This window comes from Macrobrachium rosenbergii, chromosome 52, assembly GCF_040412425.1.
Source record: "Macrobrachium rosenbergii isolate ZJJX-2024 chromosome 52, ASM4041242v1, whole genome shotgun sequence".
In the NCBI taxonomy this organism is placed as follows: Eukaryota; Metazoa; Arthropoda; class Malacostraca; order Decapoda; family Palaemonidae; genus Macrobrachium; species Macrobrachium rosenbergii.
In genome coordinates, this window is record NC_089792.1 from 4,985,606 (window position 1) to 5,008,075 (window position 22,470).

At 34.1% G+C, this 22,470-nt stretch overlaps 2 protein-coding genes across 11 annotated transcripts in view; one reads left to right on the forward strand and one right to left on the reverse strand.

The window, feature by feature from the left end:
* Window positions 1-3,927, forward strand: part of LOC136833651 (rootletin-like) — a 330,434-nt gene extending 326,507 nt beyond the window's left edge. For all 7 annotated transcript variants that reach the window (XR_010851537.1, XM_067095794.1, XM_067095797.1 and 4 more), the window contains one exon: window positions 2,185-3,927. Coding sequence is in view for 6 of the 7 variants with exons in the window: in XM_067095794.1 (XP_066951895.1) it covers window positions 2,185-2,295 (111 nt within the window). In the remaining variant the exon portion in view is untranslated. The remainder of the gene's footprint in view (window positions 1-2,184) is intronic.
* A 1,009-nt stretch (window positions 3,928-4,936) lies between these two features.
* Window positions 4,937-22,470, reverse strand: part of LOC136833652 (maltase A3-like) — a 62,632-nt gene continuing 45,098 nt past the window's right edge. For 3 of the 4 annotated variants that reach the window (XM_067095801.1, XM_067095800.1, XM_067095799.1), the window contains 13 exons: window positions 21,660-21,750; window positions 20,445-20,554; window positions 16,771-16,950; window positions 16,313-16,473; window positions 15,498-15,623; window positions 14,651-14,729; window positions 13,547-13,697; window positions 12,313-12,523; window positions 10,561-10,681; window positions 8,908-9,042; window positions 7,196-7,391; window positions 6,672-6,827; window positions 4,937-5,043 (listed from right to left, as the gene is read on the reverse strand). In XM_067095801.1, coding sequence (XP_066951902.1) covers window positions 4,959-5,043; window positions 6,672-6,827; window positions 7,196-7,391; window positions 8,908-9,042; window positions 10,561-10,681; window positions 12,313-12,523; window positions 13,547-13,697; window positions 14,651-14,729; window positions 15,498-15,623; window positions 16,313-16,473; window positions 16,771-16,950; window positions 20,445-20,554; window positions 21,660-21,748 — 1,800 coding nt within the window. In that variant the 5' untranslated portion in view covers window positions 21,749-21,750 and the 3' untranslated portion in view covers window positions 4,937-4,958. Of the gene's footprint in view, window positions 5,044-6,671; window positions 6,828-7,195; window positions 7,392-8,907; window positions 9,043-10,560; window positions 10,682-12,312; window positions 12,524-13,546; window positions 13,698-14,650; window positions 14,730-15,497; window positions 15,624-16,312; window positions 16,474-16,770; window positions 16,951-19,612; window positions 20,011-20,444; window positions 20,555-21,659; window positions 21,751-22,470 lie in introns of those variants that run through there. The other variant, XM_067095802.1, reaches the window with a different exon arrangement.

The window sequence follows — 22,470 nt, forward strand, 5'->3', positions numbered from 1 at the left end:
GGCCACTGGGGTCAGCTGGGAGCTTGTGGCTCAAGCTGATCGCAAAGAGGGCTATAATGGCATGCCCCACTGGATTCAGCAACCATTTTGATGACAGCACCTGTGTCCCACAACTTACGCTATCTTTAACAATGTTTTGCCTTGCTGGGACAAACCTCAGTACAATTTCTGCCCACATGAACATCACAGCTAGTTGACTCCATAGCTTTGTATTTTTCTTCCTATTTTCTGAGGTAGGCCACCATTGTGTTGTGCTAGTAACAAACTTTTGGAGGCTTTTTACTTGAGGAAACTGATATGTCACTTCCTTTATGTTGCTGATCAGGTGCTTATCACCTGCTGACCCAAAGTGTGCTCCCAACTGTGAGACAGCATCTGTGATGTCAGAGAAGCTCTGGTGGCTGTTTCACGGTTCTCCATAGAATTTGTCATGAGGTGCGCCACCCTCCTCACAAGCAGGATTGAAGGCCAAAACACCTTCTTTTGGCCTTTGCAGCTACCTACTGCCAGTGACTTGACTACTACTGCCAGAAGGGAGCTGATGATACCAGGTATCCAGTCCTACTTTTTGGTGATTGCAAGGTACTCCCAGAGGAATCTCAGTTATATAATTTTCAACCACTGATGTAATAATGGAGACTGGATAAAGGATATATCAGTTTGCTTGACAATGCCTGTGTGGTGAACAATGTTGCACATATCCACTGAAGTGTTAGAGCTGTTGTGGGATAAAGATCTTAAAGATACAGTCCACGACCTCATAGAAGGTTGCCTCTTCTTGTGCTGCATGGGTGTCATCTTAGTCAGAGAGATTGACCAAATGGACACAGCACTGTCCAAGTTGAAATAGGTCCTCTTATGGGTAGTAGTAGTAACAGGAACATATATGAACTTGGAAGCTTCATAAGTCTTGGAGAGCAAGGGTGTCTTGGGTATTGTTGGTCAAAAGCCTCTTGACATTTTGTTGTGGTCACAAGGACCAAGGAGATCTCATAGTGGTCTGGTTGAGCACCTGTATAATAATAATACTAAAAATAATGATAATAATGATGACTGAGACAAAAGATGGAATGAAACCACATTAAATATTTAAATTAAAGAATGACCAGCAATATTGTACCTAATAATACACAAAGATGTACACAAGATGTTTGAAATTGTGTTCAAATACTTCAATGTGAACGGAAATGCAATATGAAATAGACTTAAACAGTGTTACTTCCAAAGCAGCTGACACACACCTGCTAAAGCTCAGTTGACTATTAAACAGTTTAGACAGGGTTTAAATACATGTCTTTCATAGGGCTGGCACAAATATTCGTTAATGAATAAATGTTAAATTCCACAGGTAAAATAAGCTTAGTATTTTTTATGTTTGTAGTTTTTACAAATACAATACCAAACCTTAGGGCAATAAGACTAGCAACCTAGAAATTATACTAAACATAATTGCTTCATTTTCTTTTATACCAAGAAAAAGACATTCTTACCTATTCTTTGATCCAGGAAATTGGCATAGACCAGAACACTCAATAGTGAAAAAGTATCGCAGTTCCGAAAACAAAATTGAATCGAAGATGGCTGATGTTATCAAAAAATAGTTGAATTGGTGCATTGCTTACATAGGTTTTTATTGTGTTCATCTTTATGCTGGATATTATTTGACAATGAGCCTTATGCATTCCCTTGGAGATGATTTCTGCTAAGTTGGTTATCATAGGTATTGCAATATAAGTTTCATCAAAAACCTCATCCTGAGTTTAACATTTAAGAAAATAATACTAAGCCTCTTTTACACTCTAATAGAAATTAACACAAGTAACAGATGATAACTGCCACTATTTGGAAATCTGAATTACCACAGTACATTAGAAGGCTTTCTGCATATCCTGGATGATCTTAACCATTCTTATGTGAAATTCTAGCATGATGTTTATCATATGATGGAATGCTCTTTCAACAAGACAACAAAGAGCTAAAAATTTAATCATAGTTAATGGCACTAAAATTATTTGTAAATAAGTGGAATAGTCAATGCATGCTGACACTGCTTAAAATGTACTAGTATTCTTGACACATAATTTTCCTCTATAACAAAATACAACATTTTTTCTGCTGTAAGCTAGATTTTGTGACAATGCCTTTATTATTTATTTTACAAATATTTAATTTTATTATCTTCAGAACCTATCGAGTAGGCAAGCACGGTCGCCGAGGGCAACCAGGCAACGTCGTTATGCGTCAGCATCACCAGGGCGCCGGCCTGATCAGAGGAAGACCTTAACCTTCACATGATCTAATTTTGTTTCATAATGAGACCTTTTCATCCTAAAATGGTTCAACCATTTTAACATATGACTTGTGTAACCATTCATTCTTGTGAGATTTTGACTGTCTAACACTATATGTCATATGTTAGTCTGCTCCAAGTGGTTACAGATTTTGAGATAAAAGACACAAAAGGAATGATTTTGTGCAATTTTTGAGAGTTGTATTTTGAAGTTATTACCTTGCTGACAATGCAAGGTTTGGGCTTCTTAATGATGCCTTTGGGAGGTAGCTTTCATTCTGCAAAATTTTACTTCATTGATGAGTAAAGTTATAGCAGCTTGAAGGTTATCATTGTTCAAGAATACTGCCATTACTATATTGTTACTTTTGAAGAAATGTTGGGAACTGCTATGAAACACTGCCAGAATATAGTCTACAGAATATAGTCAAACTGAGCTAGATATTGTAAATAAATACCGTACTTAGCAAAGGGGCTTATTAATGTTGTGGACTGGTGGTATGGAATGTTGCAGTATGTTATAGCCAGGAAAAAACTTGAATGTTTTGGTACCTTTAGTACAGCACTAAGCTAGACAGGAGAAGGAAAGTCTGATATATTTTGAAAAAGGAGTTCTTTTACTGTAGCAGCACTGCCTTTTAAATAATGTTTACAGTACAAATAACAAAATTACATCATTTCTGTTTCTAGTCATGGCATCATTTTAAACTAACTTCATGAAATAACATTGATTCAGGGATCAAAATACAATACTTTGTCATTCATTGGCTGTTGGAGATTCTAGTCAGTTTGATGAATATATAAAAAAAATTATGATCAAAATTTTGTAATCATATAAGCTGCATGTTCCTATATGTTACAAATTAAATATTAGCTTGTTGAGCACCAAAAACGTCCATTAGAGGCCTTTATTCTCTAGAATTAAAAAAAATTGACAAATTGTACAGTTGAAACACAGTTCCCTCTTTTATTTCTGTTTTATACACTTGTTATGTATTTTTGCGGAGATTCCAATCCTCATAGTACACTTAATATCAGGAGCAAATAACAGTTGTGTTGTTGACAGATATATTGGATAGATATTTTATTGTTCATTCCAAGTTTTTAGATGAATGTTTTAATAGATAATTTTAATTCATTGTACTGTAAAGTAGAGAATACCACAATTTAGTTAGCTCAGCTGCATTTATTCTTGTAGAATTTTCTTAAATGATACTTTCCTGTTGGTCTACGTGTAGATCAACAAGGGAAGTTTTAGATGCAGATCACAAAATGTACAGCACAAAATCACATAAATTGGGACTTCACCTATTCTTACTTGCAAGAAAGGCAAATGACAGTCCCATAAGAGTCATTTTGGCCATACACTACAATCATTCATAACTTTTTTAAGCATAGAGGCCATTATTACATTATTCATTTTGTTTTTACCATATTCATATCAAGCTCTATAGTCAGACAGTTTTGATATCAGTTCTTTTGTATGAAACTAAACGGGATCAAGAGACTGCCTCAGAAATATATTTTACTTTTGGGTAACTGTCATTTCTATTCTCACTAAAACTTAGTGAAAATTGCATGTCATGTAGACATAGTTAAAATGTAAAAGATAAAAACCAATAAATGTGTTTACACAATTTTACCATTCCTTACATATCTAATCAATTAAAAATTATGTTGGACAATTACCTGGTAGTAATGCCATTAATAATTTGGAGTAGTTTACTCAAATGTATGTTCAGAAGTAACTACATTTAATGAAGGTAGGTTCAGCTGTGTACTGAATATACGGAGTAAGAAAAAGAGTTTGAATCCTTGCTAAGCATTGTATGAGTATATATGCTTATTTTGAAAATATAGAATTTCACCGACTATTAAAAAGAGCATATAATAACTCATGACTGGAGGATGCAGTGCATGATATATGCTTTGTACCTATAATTTATAAAATTCATTTTGAAAGGGGCACTGACTTTACATGTCACAATTCTCAGCTTATACTGTCAAAATGTTAACCCAAAAATTTTTTATTTTAGGGGAACCAGTTTCCCAGCTTTGAGATATTTACAACTAGTTATATCTGTATGTCCTAATGTTTATTATGCATCAGAAGAGGTACCTTTATGCTTTGCAAAACTGCCAAGAAAAACGAAGGTGCATAAAATTAATTTTTCAAGGAATGCATAAATAGTCTTTGTATTGGGTCGGAGAAGAGCAAATACATTATGAAGGAAAACCATTTAGAGCTACCAGCAACTTCTGCTGCATTAAAAGATGATAATAATCAGTTAATGGAAAAGGCCACATTAAAACATAGAACATGGTAAGCAATATCATGGAAATGTAACCTCAGTGGAACCAGGTGAAGACAATTAGCAAACTTCACACAAAAGGGAGGAAGATGCCTGGAAAAAGGCACTTAGAAATTACAATGAAATAAGGATATCACTAAATTTTCACTTAAAGTTTTCAAGTTCTATAAAGCCAACCAAGACTTTGGGCCCATAGAGAACAACCAGGAGCTAAATGCTTCTGTTTCCTCGAGAAGCTGATTGACCCTTGTAAGGCTGTCTGCCCTTGTAACAAAAAATAAAATTTTCTGTTCTATTATTAAAAACAAGTACAGTATATTCAAGAAAATGAAAGTTTTTATAGTAACTTATCTTTATTAATGTCCCACAGGTCCCACAAGTAAAGAAAAGACAAGACCTTCTCCTCCAACCATTTTAACATTTTTCAAAGAAACCACAGACCTGCAAAGGAAAAATGACTGTTAGATGTTGGCATAAATTTGAGTGATGAATGGGTATTAATGCTTTCCAGAGTACTTTTAATTTCTAAAAGAAATGCACTGAAGTATGGAAAAAAAAAAATCCATAGTACCATTCACTTCACTACAGAACTAAAACTACCAGTACTTTGAAATTTTCAAAAAACCCATTGAAATATGACATTTTTAATCAATATTTTTCCTCCAATTCAACATTAACAAACACATTATGTCTTCAACTTCAAAAAAACGAATATGCAATAAAAATCACCATAAAAAAATTCTACTTCAGTTTTATTTGAAATATAGAGCTTTTCTCTGCATAATATTTTTTGTGTATTTTTCATTGACCACCCTAATGCTTGTCCATCTCCAACCTCCTCCTGGATGAAGGAACTGTTCTCAATAAATATAATTTTTCTGGTAGGATGTGTCTGAGAGCTTTTGTTTCTTCATTGAGTGTTTTACTTTTTGGTTCCTCTTTCATCTGGCAAGCTATTCATGGTAGTGTTGAATGCTTTGGGTTAGCTGTTCCATCTAGAACCTGCTATCTTTTGCCTTTTTCCTTTTCTCTTTCATACAGGCTGGCTTTTGCCCAACCTCCCACCTAAGTGCTGCCTTTAGTACTACGTGACTTACACCTTATTTACAATCTTACTGGGCACCGCCTTCAGGTCACTGCAGCATTAGCTGTCTGCCTGATGCCCCTTCAGGAGTTGGGAGTTCTCCAACCAAGAATTTCTGCTTTATATGAAACTACTCACTGATATTGCCAACAAAAAATCCATCCTGACATGCAAAACTGGAGCAAGGAAAAGGTGAAAAACCTAGAATTTTGGCTTTAGCAACTATTTTGGACCATATTTTGAAGAGGACTTATGCACTGCAGTTGTTCTCAAAAGGGACCCCACCCAACAGCAAGAAGCTAAGTCTTAAGGGAGACATGTACATTAGGACAGAATTCACAACAAATATATAAAGTAAAAAGTATATAACTACAGCCTGATCCCATTGGGTTTTTTCTAACAAAAACTGTAAGACAAACTTATGTCAACAAAAAACTACAGTACCTAGCATAAACTAAAAGTAATTCACTGGAAATTTTGTCAACATTCCTCTAACAAAAAGGATATTTTCAGAAAGGTAATATTACATGTAAAGAATATTTTCAGGAAGGTAATATTACATGCAGAGAATATTTTCAGGAAGGTTATATTACATGTAGAGAATATTAAGGATGAAAAATGTTGGCTACTCAACATATGACTACCTACCCTAACTTACAACATTATCAATACAGGAGGAGGCAGTAAAGAAAAAGTATTAAACTCCAACTTACATTCAACCAGAAAAGTAAAACGTATATAAACAATAAAAATGTGCCAGCAAAGTACCTACACACAGCATGTGGGTGAGTGAACTAAAGATAAACTTCTGGAGAGTGAGGTAAGTGTGGGACTATCCAACCTGAGAAGCACTCTTGGGTAAACTCTTCAGTAAGTCCATAATATTAGTAAGACAATAGTCTGCATTTTTTACAATACATTTTAGAAGGAAATCAGATTGCTGTACTCAATAATAAATATACAACAGGAAAACATTCATGCATACCCAGGGTAAGTTTCCTCAGATGTATCAGTGACTGAGCGCAGAACTACCACCCCAGTCTCTGGCAAATCAAAACTAGCATCACGATGAAGGTTGACAATAACTTCTTCTTCTGAAGTGTTGATAACAATCAAATACTTGGCAGTTCCATGCTCAAGCCTTTGAAATAAATTAATTTTAATTAGTGCTCAAGCCTTTAAAATAAATTAATTTTAATTAGTGCACATTTCATTGGGACTATTGCAACATTTACAATATTCATGCTATGAAATCTTGCTTCCTGGAAAGAGCTATCATCCAATTAAAAGAAATGTCATAAAAAAAATAGTTATCTGCATATGTTAATCTCATCCAACTTATGACATCATAAGCATATTTTACTTTAATATTTTAGATGAACACCTGGTAAGAACATCAAAGTTGAAAATATATTCATAAGCCTTAAATATTTAAAATTTACATACTCTAAGTTTCAACTGATGGGTAAAATTTACAGGTTGACTGCTGAAAGTGAATAAAATTCTTACCTCACAAAAGAAAAGATGTTTTTGGTGACAACTGGAAATGCAAGACTTCCCGACATAAAAACTTCTGCCTTCCTTAGCTGTGTAAGACTTTGATAAACTTTTAGATGACTAAATTTTCCCTTCTTCTGAGCTTCTACATTTACAGTTTTATAGTTTTCATTTATAGGTAACCAAGACTGATTGGCAGTAGTAAAACCTAAAAAGAGAAAGGAAAACGTTAAGAGAACTCTTACTATCAAACATTCTCAAATTGTATGTCTTATGCAATAACTGCCACCAATATTTCTGATAAATATGAAACTGCAAAATTATATTTTCAGAGAAACTGGATTTCTTGCTTAATGCTAGAGGAAGAGAAAGAATTTCTGAGTAACAAATTGCATGTAAGAAACAAATTTAATGAAATAAGCGTCAGGAGATGCTTTTGCAAGGGCTATACCTTCACACTCAATATAAATTAGGTGACCGTAGGATTGAAAACACCTATATCTTTCTTGAATATAATTTTCATTGACATGCAAACCCTTATTTTACATTTGCCACAATCTTAAAAGGCAAAGGAAATAAAGTGGGTTGCCTACAATAACTATAAAATATCTGAGTGGGCAAACCAAATTGGAGCCTCCACACAATTAGTAAGTAATCACTCTGCTGCTAATTATGCCCAATGTACTAGGCCATGAAGATGGTTTAATAAGTAAACTGACTGATTTCATTTGATTGCAGAAAGTTTCAAGTTAATCATCTTATGCAAACTTAATAAAACTAGCTGTGATTTTCATAGCATTGTGAAGGAAGTTTTAAAAAGTCACCTTAACAAGGTACAATATTAGGGAAACTGGTGGGACCACTTTTTTTTTTTTTTTTTTTTTTTGTGCTTTCCCATTGTTTGCCACCAATGGTGTCCAGTCATTTCATGGGGCTAATGATGAGAACAGACTAGTTCCCATGTATTAAGGGTTAAATGCATTTTATGTATAACATAGTACAGTATACATCATTCATTTCTGTACTATTCTTATTGTACATTGTTACTCTCCACTAAAACTACATTAAACGACTACTTTGTACAATTATATAATTTTATAAATATCATGAAATTTCTGCTACAATAAAGAACTATTTTTACTGGCTGCTGGATTCATAGGGCTCTACTTTGCTTGCAGTCTCATCAACCTTTGTAGCTGCCACAACAAAGGCACAAAGGTTGACAAGACTACTAATACCTACTTTTATTATTATTATTATTATTATTATTATTATTATTATTATTATTATTATTATTATTACTACTATTATTACTATTATTATTATATTAAGGCAAGAACAGATTGGTTATCAACAGAGAAGGCATACTTTAATATGTACCTGTGGATAAACACTTTAATAGTAACACTGTTTGACTTGTGCTGTACTAAACTTTCCTTAAGGTAATCAAATACGATATTTCTTGGTACATAGTTTTGTAACAATATTATCTGAAAACTGTTTTAATTACTGCAGTGGAAATAAATGTAACAAAGCAGGTTGATTTGTAATGGTATCTATGAGTACAGTAATTGTTCTGGCATATGATGTGGTGAGAAGCTAAATAACTTCCTTGCCTATATCAAATGACAAAATTGCCACCTAAATAAAGGAAAATGAACATGTCTATAAATTGGTGCTATTCATAATCAACAATCTAACTACCAGAAAAAAAGTGTACCTACCTGCAAGAGTTGTATTAGACCACTGCATTGGTGTTCTTTCTGGGTCACGGCTGTATTCAGCATAAAACTTAGGACCATAGCGACAACCTTGGGGATCCTTTGTGTCTTCCCAACTTATCCAAGTATCCTCCATACCTGCAAGTGAAAAAATAATCATCAGCCAACACAAATTCAGATACAGCATCAGAGCTTTAGGACATTAACTGGCATTCTACAGGATACAACTAGTCTATTGGTAATTCTGCTCACTCACCACTGACCTAGTTATTAAATGAGAATTAATAACTGGGACCTATGAGGTCCTTCAGCACTGAAACGGAAACTGACAGTAAAAGGTTTGAAAGGTGCAACAGGAGGAAAACGTTGTATTTGCACTATGAATCAATTGCTAGGAGAGGGTGGAAAGTAAGATGGAAGATAGAGAATGTGAAAGGAGGTACAGCAAATACCGTGAATAGGTGAAGTTTCTGCAAATGTGTATACAGTATACATTCCACAGAAAAATCCGCGAATAGGCGAGGTCCACTGTATTATATAACTGACAGAAAAAGCTAAGTTTCTTTACTACTGCTTAGGTCTTTAATTTCTTTTTTTTTTTGAGAGAGAAAAAGAAAGGGGGGAATGAAGGTCAAATGATGAAGCCATGTTTTGGCATCCCAACCAAACCCACTTCTGTTTGAGCACGCATCAAAGCTAACTATCAACTCAAATTACAGTAGTATTTCAAGGCATATAAATACAGACAGGGTATAACTTATACCAAAATGTATTGTAATAATATCTGGGATAAAACCCTCAGCCCCTGGAATAATTCAACAAAAAACCAACCCAGGCATCAGGTAGTTTTGTGCTAACATATAATGTCCAACTTACATGGGTGTTATTACTTCATTTCCCAGAATCTTATGGGTTAAGTCTAGACTAGATTAAGGCCATGAGGTTGCCTGTTCCAATGTACAACTGAATTGTGTATTTCAATCTTTCAGTTCAAAATGCCTATAAAAAGAAAGAGTACAAGCAGACAAGCATGAATTTGTTTGACTGTTAAATTCCTTGACCTTAATCTTTTTTGATCCTGTTAAAATCAAGTTACTGATGTTGACCAACTTTGATCCTTGCATCAACGTCTAAGTGACTGTCATCACTGGTTAAGTTAACTGAATCAGTTGTGAGAGTTTTCGTTATCAACTTTGAAGATATATCCATATGAGGATTATTTGACATTTCAAGAATTATTTCTGGAACTGTTATGCCTGTTTTAAAAGTACATGCCCTTAAGAAAGAACTGTCCACCACACCATTCATAATATCTTAATAATTTTCTTACAATAACCAGGTGCTGTAATATGAAATTATCTTTGCCAAACTAAATTAGCAAGGAAAGAAAATTGAAAAAACATGCCAGGGGGCAAAGGAAATACAGTGATCTACTGTACAGTATTTGGTCCATACAGCTATATTCACTAAGAAGCCCAATTCTGAGGAAAATAGTCTCCTACCAAATGCACATATGGCAGTATATCAGCAAATGAAACTTCTCAGCGACATTTGCAAGAGAAAAATTTATATGAAAATAAAGGAAAAATGTGCAAAAAAAAAAAAAGAAAACACCACAAATAATAAATTGGTCAATACATTAAGATTTATTCTTACCAGTTTCCTCTCCATAGTAGGTAATAGCAGTCCCAGGGAGTAAGAGTGCCATCATATTAAAGGCATCAACCATATCCTCACCTAACCTAGATCCGACTCGACGATTATCATGGTTACCAAGCTGGAAAAAGGAATGTTTTACAAGTTACCTATCAGAATTTTGGGTGCAATTTATGACATGGATATAATTTGGTTTTGCTTCACATTAAAAAACTAACATTCCTTACAAATCCCCAACTAACAATACCATAGGTAGCTCATCAATACTGAATTATAAATAAAGATTGAGAGCAAATTTTAGAATTTTTTTTTTTTAATCATTCTTGAGCAGTGCTTCTCCTGAGTATTAGGAGTCCTTTCAGTGAGCCATAAAATGTTTAATGTTCTGTCATAAAGTGTCCATACCATCCATCAACACTGCTCTTTTTAAAGAAATATCACCCCTAGGTGGTTCACTTAAAATCCAATATTCTGGCCATTTCTGCCTAACACACAACCAAATTATCCACATGGCAATAACAGTGCAGTAACAGTAAGACTCAAGAAAGGGTACTGTGAATTGCACCTGGACAAATTATAAACCCATGTAATGTAATTTCATGCCCTTTACCAAAAGCCTTGCCAGTAAGCTATAACCTTAAGTGACAAATGATGTAGGAAGCCTATCATATCCTCAAAGAAACCTGCTGTCAAACAGATGCTACTCTGTGCCCATGCTGCTGAGGATCCTTGTTGTTCTGCTCACAGTCTTCATACCTCTTCTTAATTATCTGATATGTTAAATTACTGCCAACATGCTCTCCTCCAGACCAAACTATTGTGCATAAATACCATGGTATAGCAAATCTGCGGCATAAACAATTTCTTAAGTGCTTATAGAAACTTTGTCAAGACTACATCCTTTATCTTAGCCATTTTCTGCCAGGATACTAATTGGAGCATCATGTGATTATGCCAAAATACAGAATTATTATTATGAATCTCCTGCTGCCCTTGCATATACAGTATAGTTAAAGAACTTCCATATGCCACTTGATATTTCCATAGTTATCCCAATCAGAGATTATCTACACTATACTAACAGGCAATGATGGGTCACCTTGGTTAGAAAAATAATTTGGTATATTAAGTCTCTACATAACTCCTTAACAATCCAGCCAAATCCAAATCCAATGTTAATGCAAAAATCTCTGAAATACTTTCTCTGGCTGCATTTAGTCCATGAGAGGCCTTAAAAAAGAATGCAAGATTGACATATGTTCAAGCTAGATAGTCTTCTTTCCATGACAGCCAGAAAATAACATTATCAAAAAAGCCTTCCTGGAAGACCAAGCCTTGGAAAGAGTTAGTATTTAGAAACTTAGCTGCCTCAATCTTCAGTATTCACTTCATGCTCTAGGTCACTTGGTCATTCTCAAAAGATCCGTTGCACTTGGAAAATGGGCTTTCTTCTTTTCTTTGATTTCTTGCTTTTCAAAGTTTGCTACTATATTCTTGGTACTGTACTAAATCTATAACTCCTGGTAGAATAGTAACATATTTACTAACAGTTACATGACCCCCTAAAAAACCACTGGGCTAATGACTGACATCATCAACGATATCTATGGTACTATCTATTGAACAAGATCCTGATAATTATATTTAGACTTACCCATCTTCTCAAAAGACTAAAAATTTACAATAACACACACAAATTTTAAAAGATCTACTTTTGTCTTCAATACACCAGTTATGGAAGACTGTACTTACCACCCAGTTAGGCCATTTACCACTTGGCATATTATCTAACCACAAGTCAACAAGTGCTTTCAGAGAGTGCCCAGTAAGTTCTGTACGATTTTGTAGCTTCTCAATCATCAAGAAATTGAAAGGAAAGTCTGCCAATGGGACAGTTTCATTGCCGTAGTATTTCATTAGCACATCGATATCCTGACCTTCATATACTTCAACCATCAACAACCTGAAATTGTTTCATTGGAAAAAGATTAATACTCAAAAGAGACATGAAAATAAGGCATAGTACATTTCCATTTGAGAAAAATCTAAACCATATCTGTCCGTGATTGACTGGCCCTTTGAGAATAAAGAACAATGTGAGTGATAACTAACAAGGAACAACTGAATAAGTCAATACAGTACAGTATGTGATAAACTACTTGAAATTACTGTACTATTCACAAAACTTTTACAATCTAAAAGCATTCAGGCAACAGCTTTGGTAGCCAAAACAGAGTTTTAAAAACCATTAGAATACTGCCCAAAAAGAAAAGCTGTACTAGTTACTGAGGATCATTTGAAATAATGACAAGATACTTTATCTAAAAAACATTTATTTCCTGCCAAATTATCTATCATTCAAACTGATGTAGGTTGTCCAAGCTTCCCAATGAAGACCTAATAATGTATTTGATATTTATGAGAGCCTACCAAGATCTCTGTCATGAGATGAATTTTTTCTTAATTTCAACATACTCTAGTGCTTTCAAACAACTGGAAAAATAATTGTCTTGAGTCCCTAGCATAAAGGGATACACAGAATCTCTAAGCTGAATAATGTCTCTGTTAATGTGAAACTGACCTCTGCAACCAGTAGCATTATCCCACTTGTAAATTGCTGTCTTATTTCTTTATGTACTACTTCAGTCACTTTTCTTCTGGACTGCATGAGGATAACCCTTTTTCTCCTTAATAATCATCTGATGCTTTGAACCAATTTTTTTTTCCTCTGCTAAGATTTGAGATTCTTCTGTTTTCCTTGATCCCTACAATCTTCAATCTTTGAAAAGTTGACTTCCATGAATCCTTTTGTTGTGTTCCCTCTTTTTGTATAAGGGTATTATTAAGTTAGTCTGTTCCATTATGCATTACTTGAAAAAACATAGAATTTGAAGATGCAAAGAACAAAGAACCACAGTACTAAACAAAGTTGTTTATTAATTCCAACAATTATGTCTGAAAAACCAAAAACCAAAAAAATACGTACTTATCAGGATAATGATCAATAAGCTCTCTCCATTGCCTAAGCACTCCAAAAGTTTCAGGTTGGTTGACAGTAAGTGTGTGATTCAAGTATCCATAATCCATTTTGTCATCTATACCAGAATCTTCAGCAACTGGCTCATCTTGATGTATGTCTAATAAAAATAAAAGGAAATGAATGCATTCCTTGGTATTTTTGACACAAGTCTAATATTCACAATATACAGACAGGATATAAATTAGACTGGGGAGATAAAGGCCAAGCCATTACATATAATAATATACAAACATGAATTCCCAAAGTACAACATGGCCAACTTTGATAAAGCAAGAAGTATAACAGAATCCTGAAATGGCAATTTTGGCATACTGCATCAGTTTCCAAATAGGTAATTATGTAGATCCAAAAAGACTTCTGGGGTCCAAACTATAAAACCTAAATACACTATGATGAATGGCCTGGTGGCTAAAACAAGTAATATTTCATAACAACAAAATGTTTAAGTGATGGAAAACTTGAAAAGGCTCAGATGACCCTAGAAAAATTATCCTCCTGAATTTTTCCCTACCTTTTATGTCACCTATCACAGGACCATCAGATAACATACACACTAAAGACTATGTTGCATACAGTTCTAAGAATCACCAATATTTGGCAAAATACATAATCTACCATCTGTTCCAACCTGAGATTTAATCACTAAAATCTTTACAAAAAATGGAAATATAACTTTTCAAAGCAGCAAAAGCTATTAATCATAAGAAGCAGGAATCCTCAAACACCTGCAGTACAGAAGTTTGTTAATGCAGGGATACAGAAGTACTGTGCTGTGTTTGGTGTCTGACTAGTGAAGTGTTATTTTGAACATTTTTATCCATCTACCAGTACTGTCCAGTGATCATGTGCTCCAAATCAGGAATCTTCAAATGATATTAATATTTTATTTGATTGCTTCATGGAGTCAGCAGAGACCTCCTCTTTAGAATGATATGAATAAGTGAATAACCATAAACTAGATTACATAAATTCTTGACAGGTGTCTGATAATGCAATAATGCTTATGCTAAAGTTAGTGAGCACAATTTCTGTCAAATTAAAAATACTCACCCTCAACTTCAAAAAGGTGTTTAAGAGCATCAACACGGAAACCATCAACCCCTTTATCCAGCCAGAATTTCAAAACACCCTGAAAGTATAAGGGTAAAATTAACAAATAAGGAATAGTATATTCTCAAGTTTTAGTATTCTGGTCATGGAAAAAATTATAATTATAAACATAATTACTGCATACCCACAATTTTTGCATGCATTCTTGAGCCAAAACACACAGGTTCAACCAGTTAATTCACAAACAAATTATAGTACATTATCAGCAGTGCTATTTTCCATTTCACCTACAATAGTTTCTAGACATATTACATCTTGTTACTATACAAACATAGGAACAATCAATTCTATGCAGTTTTTTTCACATACAATCCTCTCAGAATCCCCATTATTGTAGCTAAGAAAAGAAATGTTAAAAGTTCAGGTGTATATACTCTTGATCCTATTCTTCACAAGATGTTCAAAGACTTAAATCAGGAACTAATGAGTACCAGTAATTCGGTTTGTCCTTAGCCCCTCCTTAGTTGCTTCATTACCTGGATTAAGATAATGCTGGAATGTAATGACGTTAATTACTGTATATTAAATTGTTTGATACTCCTTTAACCTAGCTGTTTTTTGTGAAACACACAAGTTCTTAGTAATCTTTTTCTGTGAGCGTGGTTTACTTGAGAATACTGTAATCTTCTGCCAAGGTGTTGGATTTTATTTTCAAGAAACTGCTCACTGGACGTCATTTATTTCTATTCTTCATTTTATACACTAATGAGGTTCAAAAACATGTGCCCTGGGAATTTTAAGAGACTACAGCTTAAATAGGACATTCTTTTAGTAATACTGTAGTTACCAGCATTTCCTCTTGGACATCAGGGCATCTGAAGTTCAGATCAGGCTGCTTCTCCAAGAACTGATGATAATAGAACTGTTTACGTTGGTCTGACCATGTCCAAGCAGACCCTCGGAATACACTCAGCTATATGATACAAGAATGAGGAAATAATTATTACAGCAGTTGTACTTATATTTAATGAACACTGGAAATGACAATATTATTTCATTAAGATTTCTAAAAAAAAAAATTCCCAAGCAGTCTCCATATTAAAAAAAATTCAACCTAATAAAAAATTCTTGTCAAAAGAAAAAATGTTTATGAAAAATTGCCGATAAAACATTAATGGTAGCCTTTTACTGTAGTTCCTAGATATTTAATGCTGCTTGTCTCTCAGAAGAAAAATGTGATTTCCACATAATTAAACAATTGTTCAAACTAATGACCTGTACAATAAGCACTGAAATAATAATGTTTATTAAGATTATTTTATATGAGAGGAATTGATTGTTTTTACAGATTCTGGTTTGACTGAGATATCACCCTTTTGCTCTGTCTATTATGAAGTAAAATGATCTTGTAAGCATTAATAAAATAATTTTATTATCACTTAAGGGCCCCAGTTTATGGAACAAAGTTAGCGACAAACCAACCACAATTTTTGTAAAAGCTCACAAAACCTTAAACATTTATTGAAAAGTTGCCCAAAATTTGAGCTAAAATAAACAAGAGGAGAAATCTTTACAGAACTGCTCAGTGAATGAACTCACTGTTGTGTGCATAAAATTCCATATACTGGTCAAAATGAAAAGCTCCTGTAGTGCAATACTTACCCAATTGTTAGGTGGCAACGGGTCTCCAGTTGCATTGAAACCAACAGGATCACTCCAGATATAATAGTCCGTGTAAGGATCCTCTTTTTTGACAGACCTTATGAACCAATCATGTTCATCGCTACTGTGGTTTGGCACAAAATCCATGACAACCTTCAGACCTAAAGTAAATAAAAAATCCATGACAACCTTCAGACCTAAAGTAAATAAAAAATCCATGACAACCTTCAGACCTAAAGTAAATAAAAAATCCATGACAACCTTCAGACCTAAAGTAAATAACAATGGTTAAGTTGAGAAACATCTTGGAAATAATTTTGCTGAGGACACAAAAGTCAAGATAAACAATGTTTACTATGCATACAGTTGATCATTATTAGAAAACTACAAAATAATAACACGGCCTCATTTGAAACTGAGACTACACAAACCAATAAATCAATAAGATTAAACATCACCTTCTTCATGGCAGACCTCCAGCAACTCATCGAATTCTTTCATGGTTCCGAAAAGCGGGTCAATATCTGTAAAGTTGGCGATGTCATATCCATAATCAGCCATTGGAGAAGTATACACTGGGCTCAACCATATCGCCCCAACGCCAAGCTCTTTAAAATACTCAACCTTGGATGTGATACCTAGAAAGAAGGAAAGAATGCACAGGTATATATTGGAATATAAGATTTAGGCCAATGGCCAAGCTGTGCTGGGACCTATGAGGTTGCACCTAGGGGCTGAAGGGACACTGCAAGGAACCTGAAGTAACGCCTACAGTGCAACATATGAGCTGCACTGATGGAACTACCCCTCTACAAAGACACACAGGTATACATAAATTTCAAAGATACAAACTTCTGTATCTGCATGATAAGTTGGATTAAAAACTATTTCATTGCCACTTTTTCAAAGATAGATTAAGGATTTCTGTTTATTATAAACTATTTATTCACAAAAATCAAAACCATGAAGATAGTAAAATTTATACTTCAAAGAAAACTCATAAAGAACCCCTAAAAGTTTCAAGATCGACATCATTCTACTTCAATGTATATAAAAAAATAAAAATCTTACCACTACAAATTATCAATTTAAAATTACGAAATTGACACAACCACTGGCTTATATAACTACAATCAAATATAGCTAACCATGCAATATTTTAATGATATGCTTTACTTCATGGACTAGAAATTTGGGGATTTTATCCCACTTATGAGATTTTGGGTATTGCATTAACTGGAGTCAGTCATACAGGAGGAAGATTAGGAATCAGCCATAACAAATCAGAGAGATAACATGAACTTGTCAGAACCCCTGGTCCACCCAATTATCCAAGATCCACAGATCAGATCTGCAATCCTTCTCATATCAAGGCAAGTCCAGATAAATTACCTGGAAGGCGGCAAATCCGGAGAATACCTTCAGTCCCAAACCACTTCAGTTCGAAAAACCTTTGAACTCCAAATGAATATCGTCTCTAACACCTATCATTTTCCATCAAGACTGTGGTCACGTATAATGGTCGATATACAGTGGACTTTTTAAAAAGTTTCTTTGTTTCTTGTATGGGTCTTTTTACGATTACCACGAAGGAAAACATAGGTGTTGTTAAGCTGTGTGGCCGGAACAATGAGAAGTTGACTCACAAGAAACGAAAACCAATGAGAATGTATACTGGTTTGTTCACACTGCAGTAAAGTACATACACTTAACATCCTTCTTATACAACATTAAAGACAGTGCTGACAATCTGTTAGTTATACCAACTAATACTGTACTAGAGTTCTGGTACGAAATACAAAAGTAAAAACACTCCTGAAAGATATAATAGACAACAGCATAAAATACACCAATAAGAATTACGATGGGGTTTTCAGGATTAAACTTTGAACATCAAAAAGCAAGATAATCCCTTCACACGGTTACTTGGAACGTTAATTAAAAGCACATCACCTGTTAAGATTACAAGTTGCTGTTAATCTCAGTTACTGTTTTTTTTTATTTCGAAATTCTTCTGTCACGTTCCTTATTAGTTCATTATCTTCAAACTGACGTCCGCATACGAAAAAAAAGAACCACCAATCATCGCGCGAGCAATCAAATCTAGTAGTTACTTTCATGACCTACGGCCGTTTCCTCGTCTTTGGCAAAGGTTTAGGAACTTTAGGTGCACCAAAACCTCAATGTCGCTTCTCGTTATTCCACATTCGTTTCGGGGAATGGCCTTTACTTATCTCCTCCCTTGCCAAAAGAAAATCCCATTAAAATGCCTGAACGGTCGCATACAATGTTTTCAACAATCTACACATGTTTTACCTTAATGTTAACTCACACTAAGACTGGAAAGAAGTTCTTTTTCAGTGCTGATCAAGAATCAGGAGCTAGCAGAAAATTAGCAGCCATGAAACCTACATTGTGTTTATGCCAGTGCTGACACTAATGATGGTGTTATTAAGAGAGAAATAACAGATGCAGTGTGGGAAGTGTTGTATACAAGATACGTTGTTAAGAAAGATAGTTTACATTATGAAATCTAAATTTAATGAATGGAGTGATACGAGACAAATTTGTGTGCAAATTTAAGTGTGGAATGGATGGTGTTTGCAAATGATGCAGAGCTGATTTGAGATAGTCGAGAAAAACTGCATGAAATTAATCTTTTTTTGTTGTAAATGTGGCAATATGAAGAACTGAACGGGTTTTGAGATGGGTTAATCATGCGGAAAGATTGAAGAATGACGGGTGAGAGGTGTGAAATAAGCGGTAAGGAGGAGGAATGACCAAACATATACAAATACACTGCCATGTATTTAATTGTTGCATTTGATGTAGTGGATTACACATAAACAGGATTTCACGCTGTTTCGAACACAACCTATACTTTCGTATAATATACTTTCTTATACGAATAAGTTTAACCAAAGAAGCTGAACTTCTTTATTCATTGAAAAAGGGACTAATGACAAATGAGACCATTTTTATTGTATCAACGTTACCACTATACGGTGGTTTTGGTATTATTCGTTTGACTTATAAGCGACCTTCAGATAAACTGTTGAAACTCTTGAAAGAAATATTATGTTCGTTTTACAGCGCCAGAAATAATAACTGCTGACCAATTCATACAAATGATAATATCACCAATGAGACAAAAACATATAGTAAATTATAATGTAACTTGTATATAACGTTCTCTTTGCATGAAACTCACAAATTACACCGATACCGCCTTATTCAAATTCTTCTTCAAGAACACGACTGGGAACCAGCAATCGACGATACCACTAGACCTATATTTACCTTTCAGATCTCCTACACCGTCTCCGTTGCAGTCGCAGAATGATCTGGGGTAAACTTGGTATATCACCTCTTTCTGCCACCAGGGAACCCTTTTCCTTTTACTTCCTTTATCAACATCCTCTGCTTTAGAAGAAAGGACCAAAAGTGGCCGCTTCGACGAGGTCGACATTTTCGGGAGGGACGGAAAGCTTCTACACTGAGTAAATGCTGCTTGGCAACTCCCTCTTGCTCGGCAACAGGGCGACACGCTAATTGTCTCTATCTCAGATTACAAAGCGAACAAACGTTTGTGGTTTTGTTGTTGTCGACTTTTAAATTGTTCGACAAGAAACAACGAACAATTGCTTAGAGACGTGACATCCATCAAAATGGCTGTCACTTACCGCCTGCCACTCAATGGAACTTTGTTATCTATTACCGACGGGGGAACTGTTAAAATAAATGACACTTACGATTATAGAAACTTGGAAATGAGGATATATTTCCCTATCCTGATTTTTATTTTACTTTATTTACTTTTTATACACATAGCGTCTGAAATACCACCAAACTCACAAGTGCAAAATGTGTATTTTTGCATATTATACTGTCAAGTTCAACTCAAACTTAATCGATCTTTATTACTAAGAACTAGGGCCCACAAATTCATGACCTTTCTGAATCAATCAGAAATATCAATCATTCCATAAGAAGCCCCAGCGTTAAATATAGAATGTCTTTTGAGAAATGACAAAATACATATAAGAAGAATATCCTGATTAAAAATATGTGAAAGAAACACAAACCAGTTCATGTATAAACACCCATTAGTATGGCCTCCTTCTGTCCCTACCTTTTAAATCACCGAAACCATTGGGGTGATAATCGTACAGCGACCCAGGATACACTTGATATATGACTTCCTGTTTCCAAAAGGGAATCTCATGATCTCGTCGACCATACCTGAAATGGAAAGAAGCTTGTTGAGAGAGAGAGAGAGAGATTCTTGACTGTTACAGTAAACGACAATTAAGCCCATCACAAAAACTGTCCAAAAATTTTTGTGTTAACTTGAATAATTCGTCTCCTATCTCACCTAAAATAAAAAAAAAAAAAAAAAAAAAAAATATATATATATATATATATATATATATATATATATATATATATATATATATATATATATAATATATATATAATATTTCAATGCTTTGTTTACCATTAATAACTAAAACCATACCCATACACATTGCAGCAGTATTTGCATGCTTTAAAATTAATTTTAATTTGTCAGTGATAAATTAACCTTTTAAAACAACGAACATTATTTCAATAAAACACGAAAAGTAATTAAAAAAACTGCAACAACGATATACAGAACTGAAATTATACTCAAAACTGCCTAAAATAAAAACTCTTTCAATGTTTTGGAAAAAACACTAATAAGAAACTTGAGGAGAGTTGAATGAACCAAAATTCAAATACAGACGCAAGATTCAAATGATCAAATGAAGAGGTGTAATTTGAATTAAGATTTAAATTGATAACTTTCATGATACAAACTGATAAATTTTAAGATTCAAATTGATAACTTTCAAGACTCAATCTGATAACCTTTAAGATTCAAACTTATAGCTTTCAGGATTCAAATTGATAACTTCATTCAAATTAATAACTCAATAACTTTTAGGATTCAAATTGATCATTCTCAAGATTCAAACTGATAACTTTCAAGATTAAAATTGATAACTTTCAAGATTCAAACTGATAACTGAGCACTTCCAGGATTCAAATTGATAACTTTTATTAAAAAACTGATAACTTTCAAGATTCAAATTGATAACTTCAAGATTCAAACTTATAACTTTCAAGAATCAAACTGATAACTTTCAAGAATCAAACTGATAACTTTCAAGATTCAAACTGATAACTTTCAAGATTCAAACTGATAACTTTCAAGAATCAAACTGATAACTTTCAAGATTCCAACTGATAACTTTCAAGATTCCAACTGATAACTTTTCAAGATTCCAACTGATAACTTTCAAGATTCCAACTGATAACTCACTCTGCTGTCCAGCAGACGACGATGATGATGATGACCCCAACGAACATCACGAAGAGGCCAGCGAGCTGACACACGTCCTTGATCTTCATTCCTGAGGACAATCAAGGTCAGCTTTAATGCCCAAAATAATCATTTGCATTCGAACGAGTGCTTCTTCAAATGGGTTATTAGGGAAGAGACAATATTCATGTATGTTATATATGTGTATACACAAATAATAATAATAATAATAATAATAATAATAATAATAATAATAATAATAATAATAATAATAATAATAATAATAATAATAATGGAATCTTTGCGTGAATTGCTAACTTGAACTGGTCTTGTGACTGTCTATAAAATTAATGTATATATTCTACTGAAAATCTTTTTAAATATAAATTACTGTACAAAAAATTTCATATCAGGCAATTTCTCAGGTGATACTATCTGCTTGGGAGCAGACAGGTTATTTTTTCAACAAACGCCATGAGAAAATACAAAATTGGGTTATATAAATACATTGTTGAAAAAAAAAAAAAAAAGTTCTCTTTGGAGGACTGATGAAACATACGGGGCCTTCCCAAGCCTAATTTTTCACTGTCTACCGAATATCTCGTAGCGACACTGGTCGTTATCAAAAATATCCACTATGATAAGGGTGCGCTTTCCTTCACATGCGCAATGGGTACGAAAACATATGACAATCACCACTGTGCGTCCTACTTATCACACTTTCATTCCTTTTACTGTACCTCCATTCACATTATCATTCTTCCATCTTGCTATCCACCCTCTTCTAACTGTTGTTTCACAGTGCAACTGC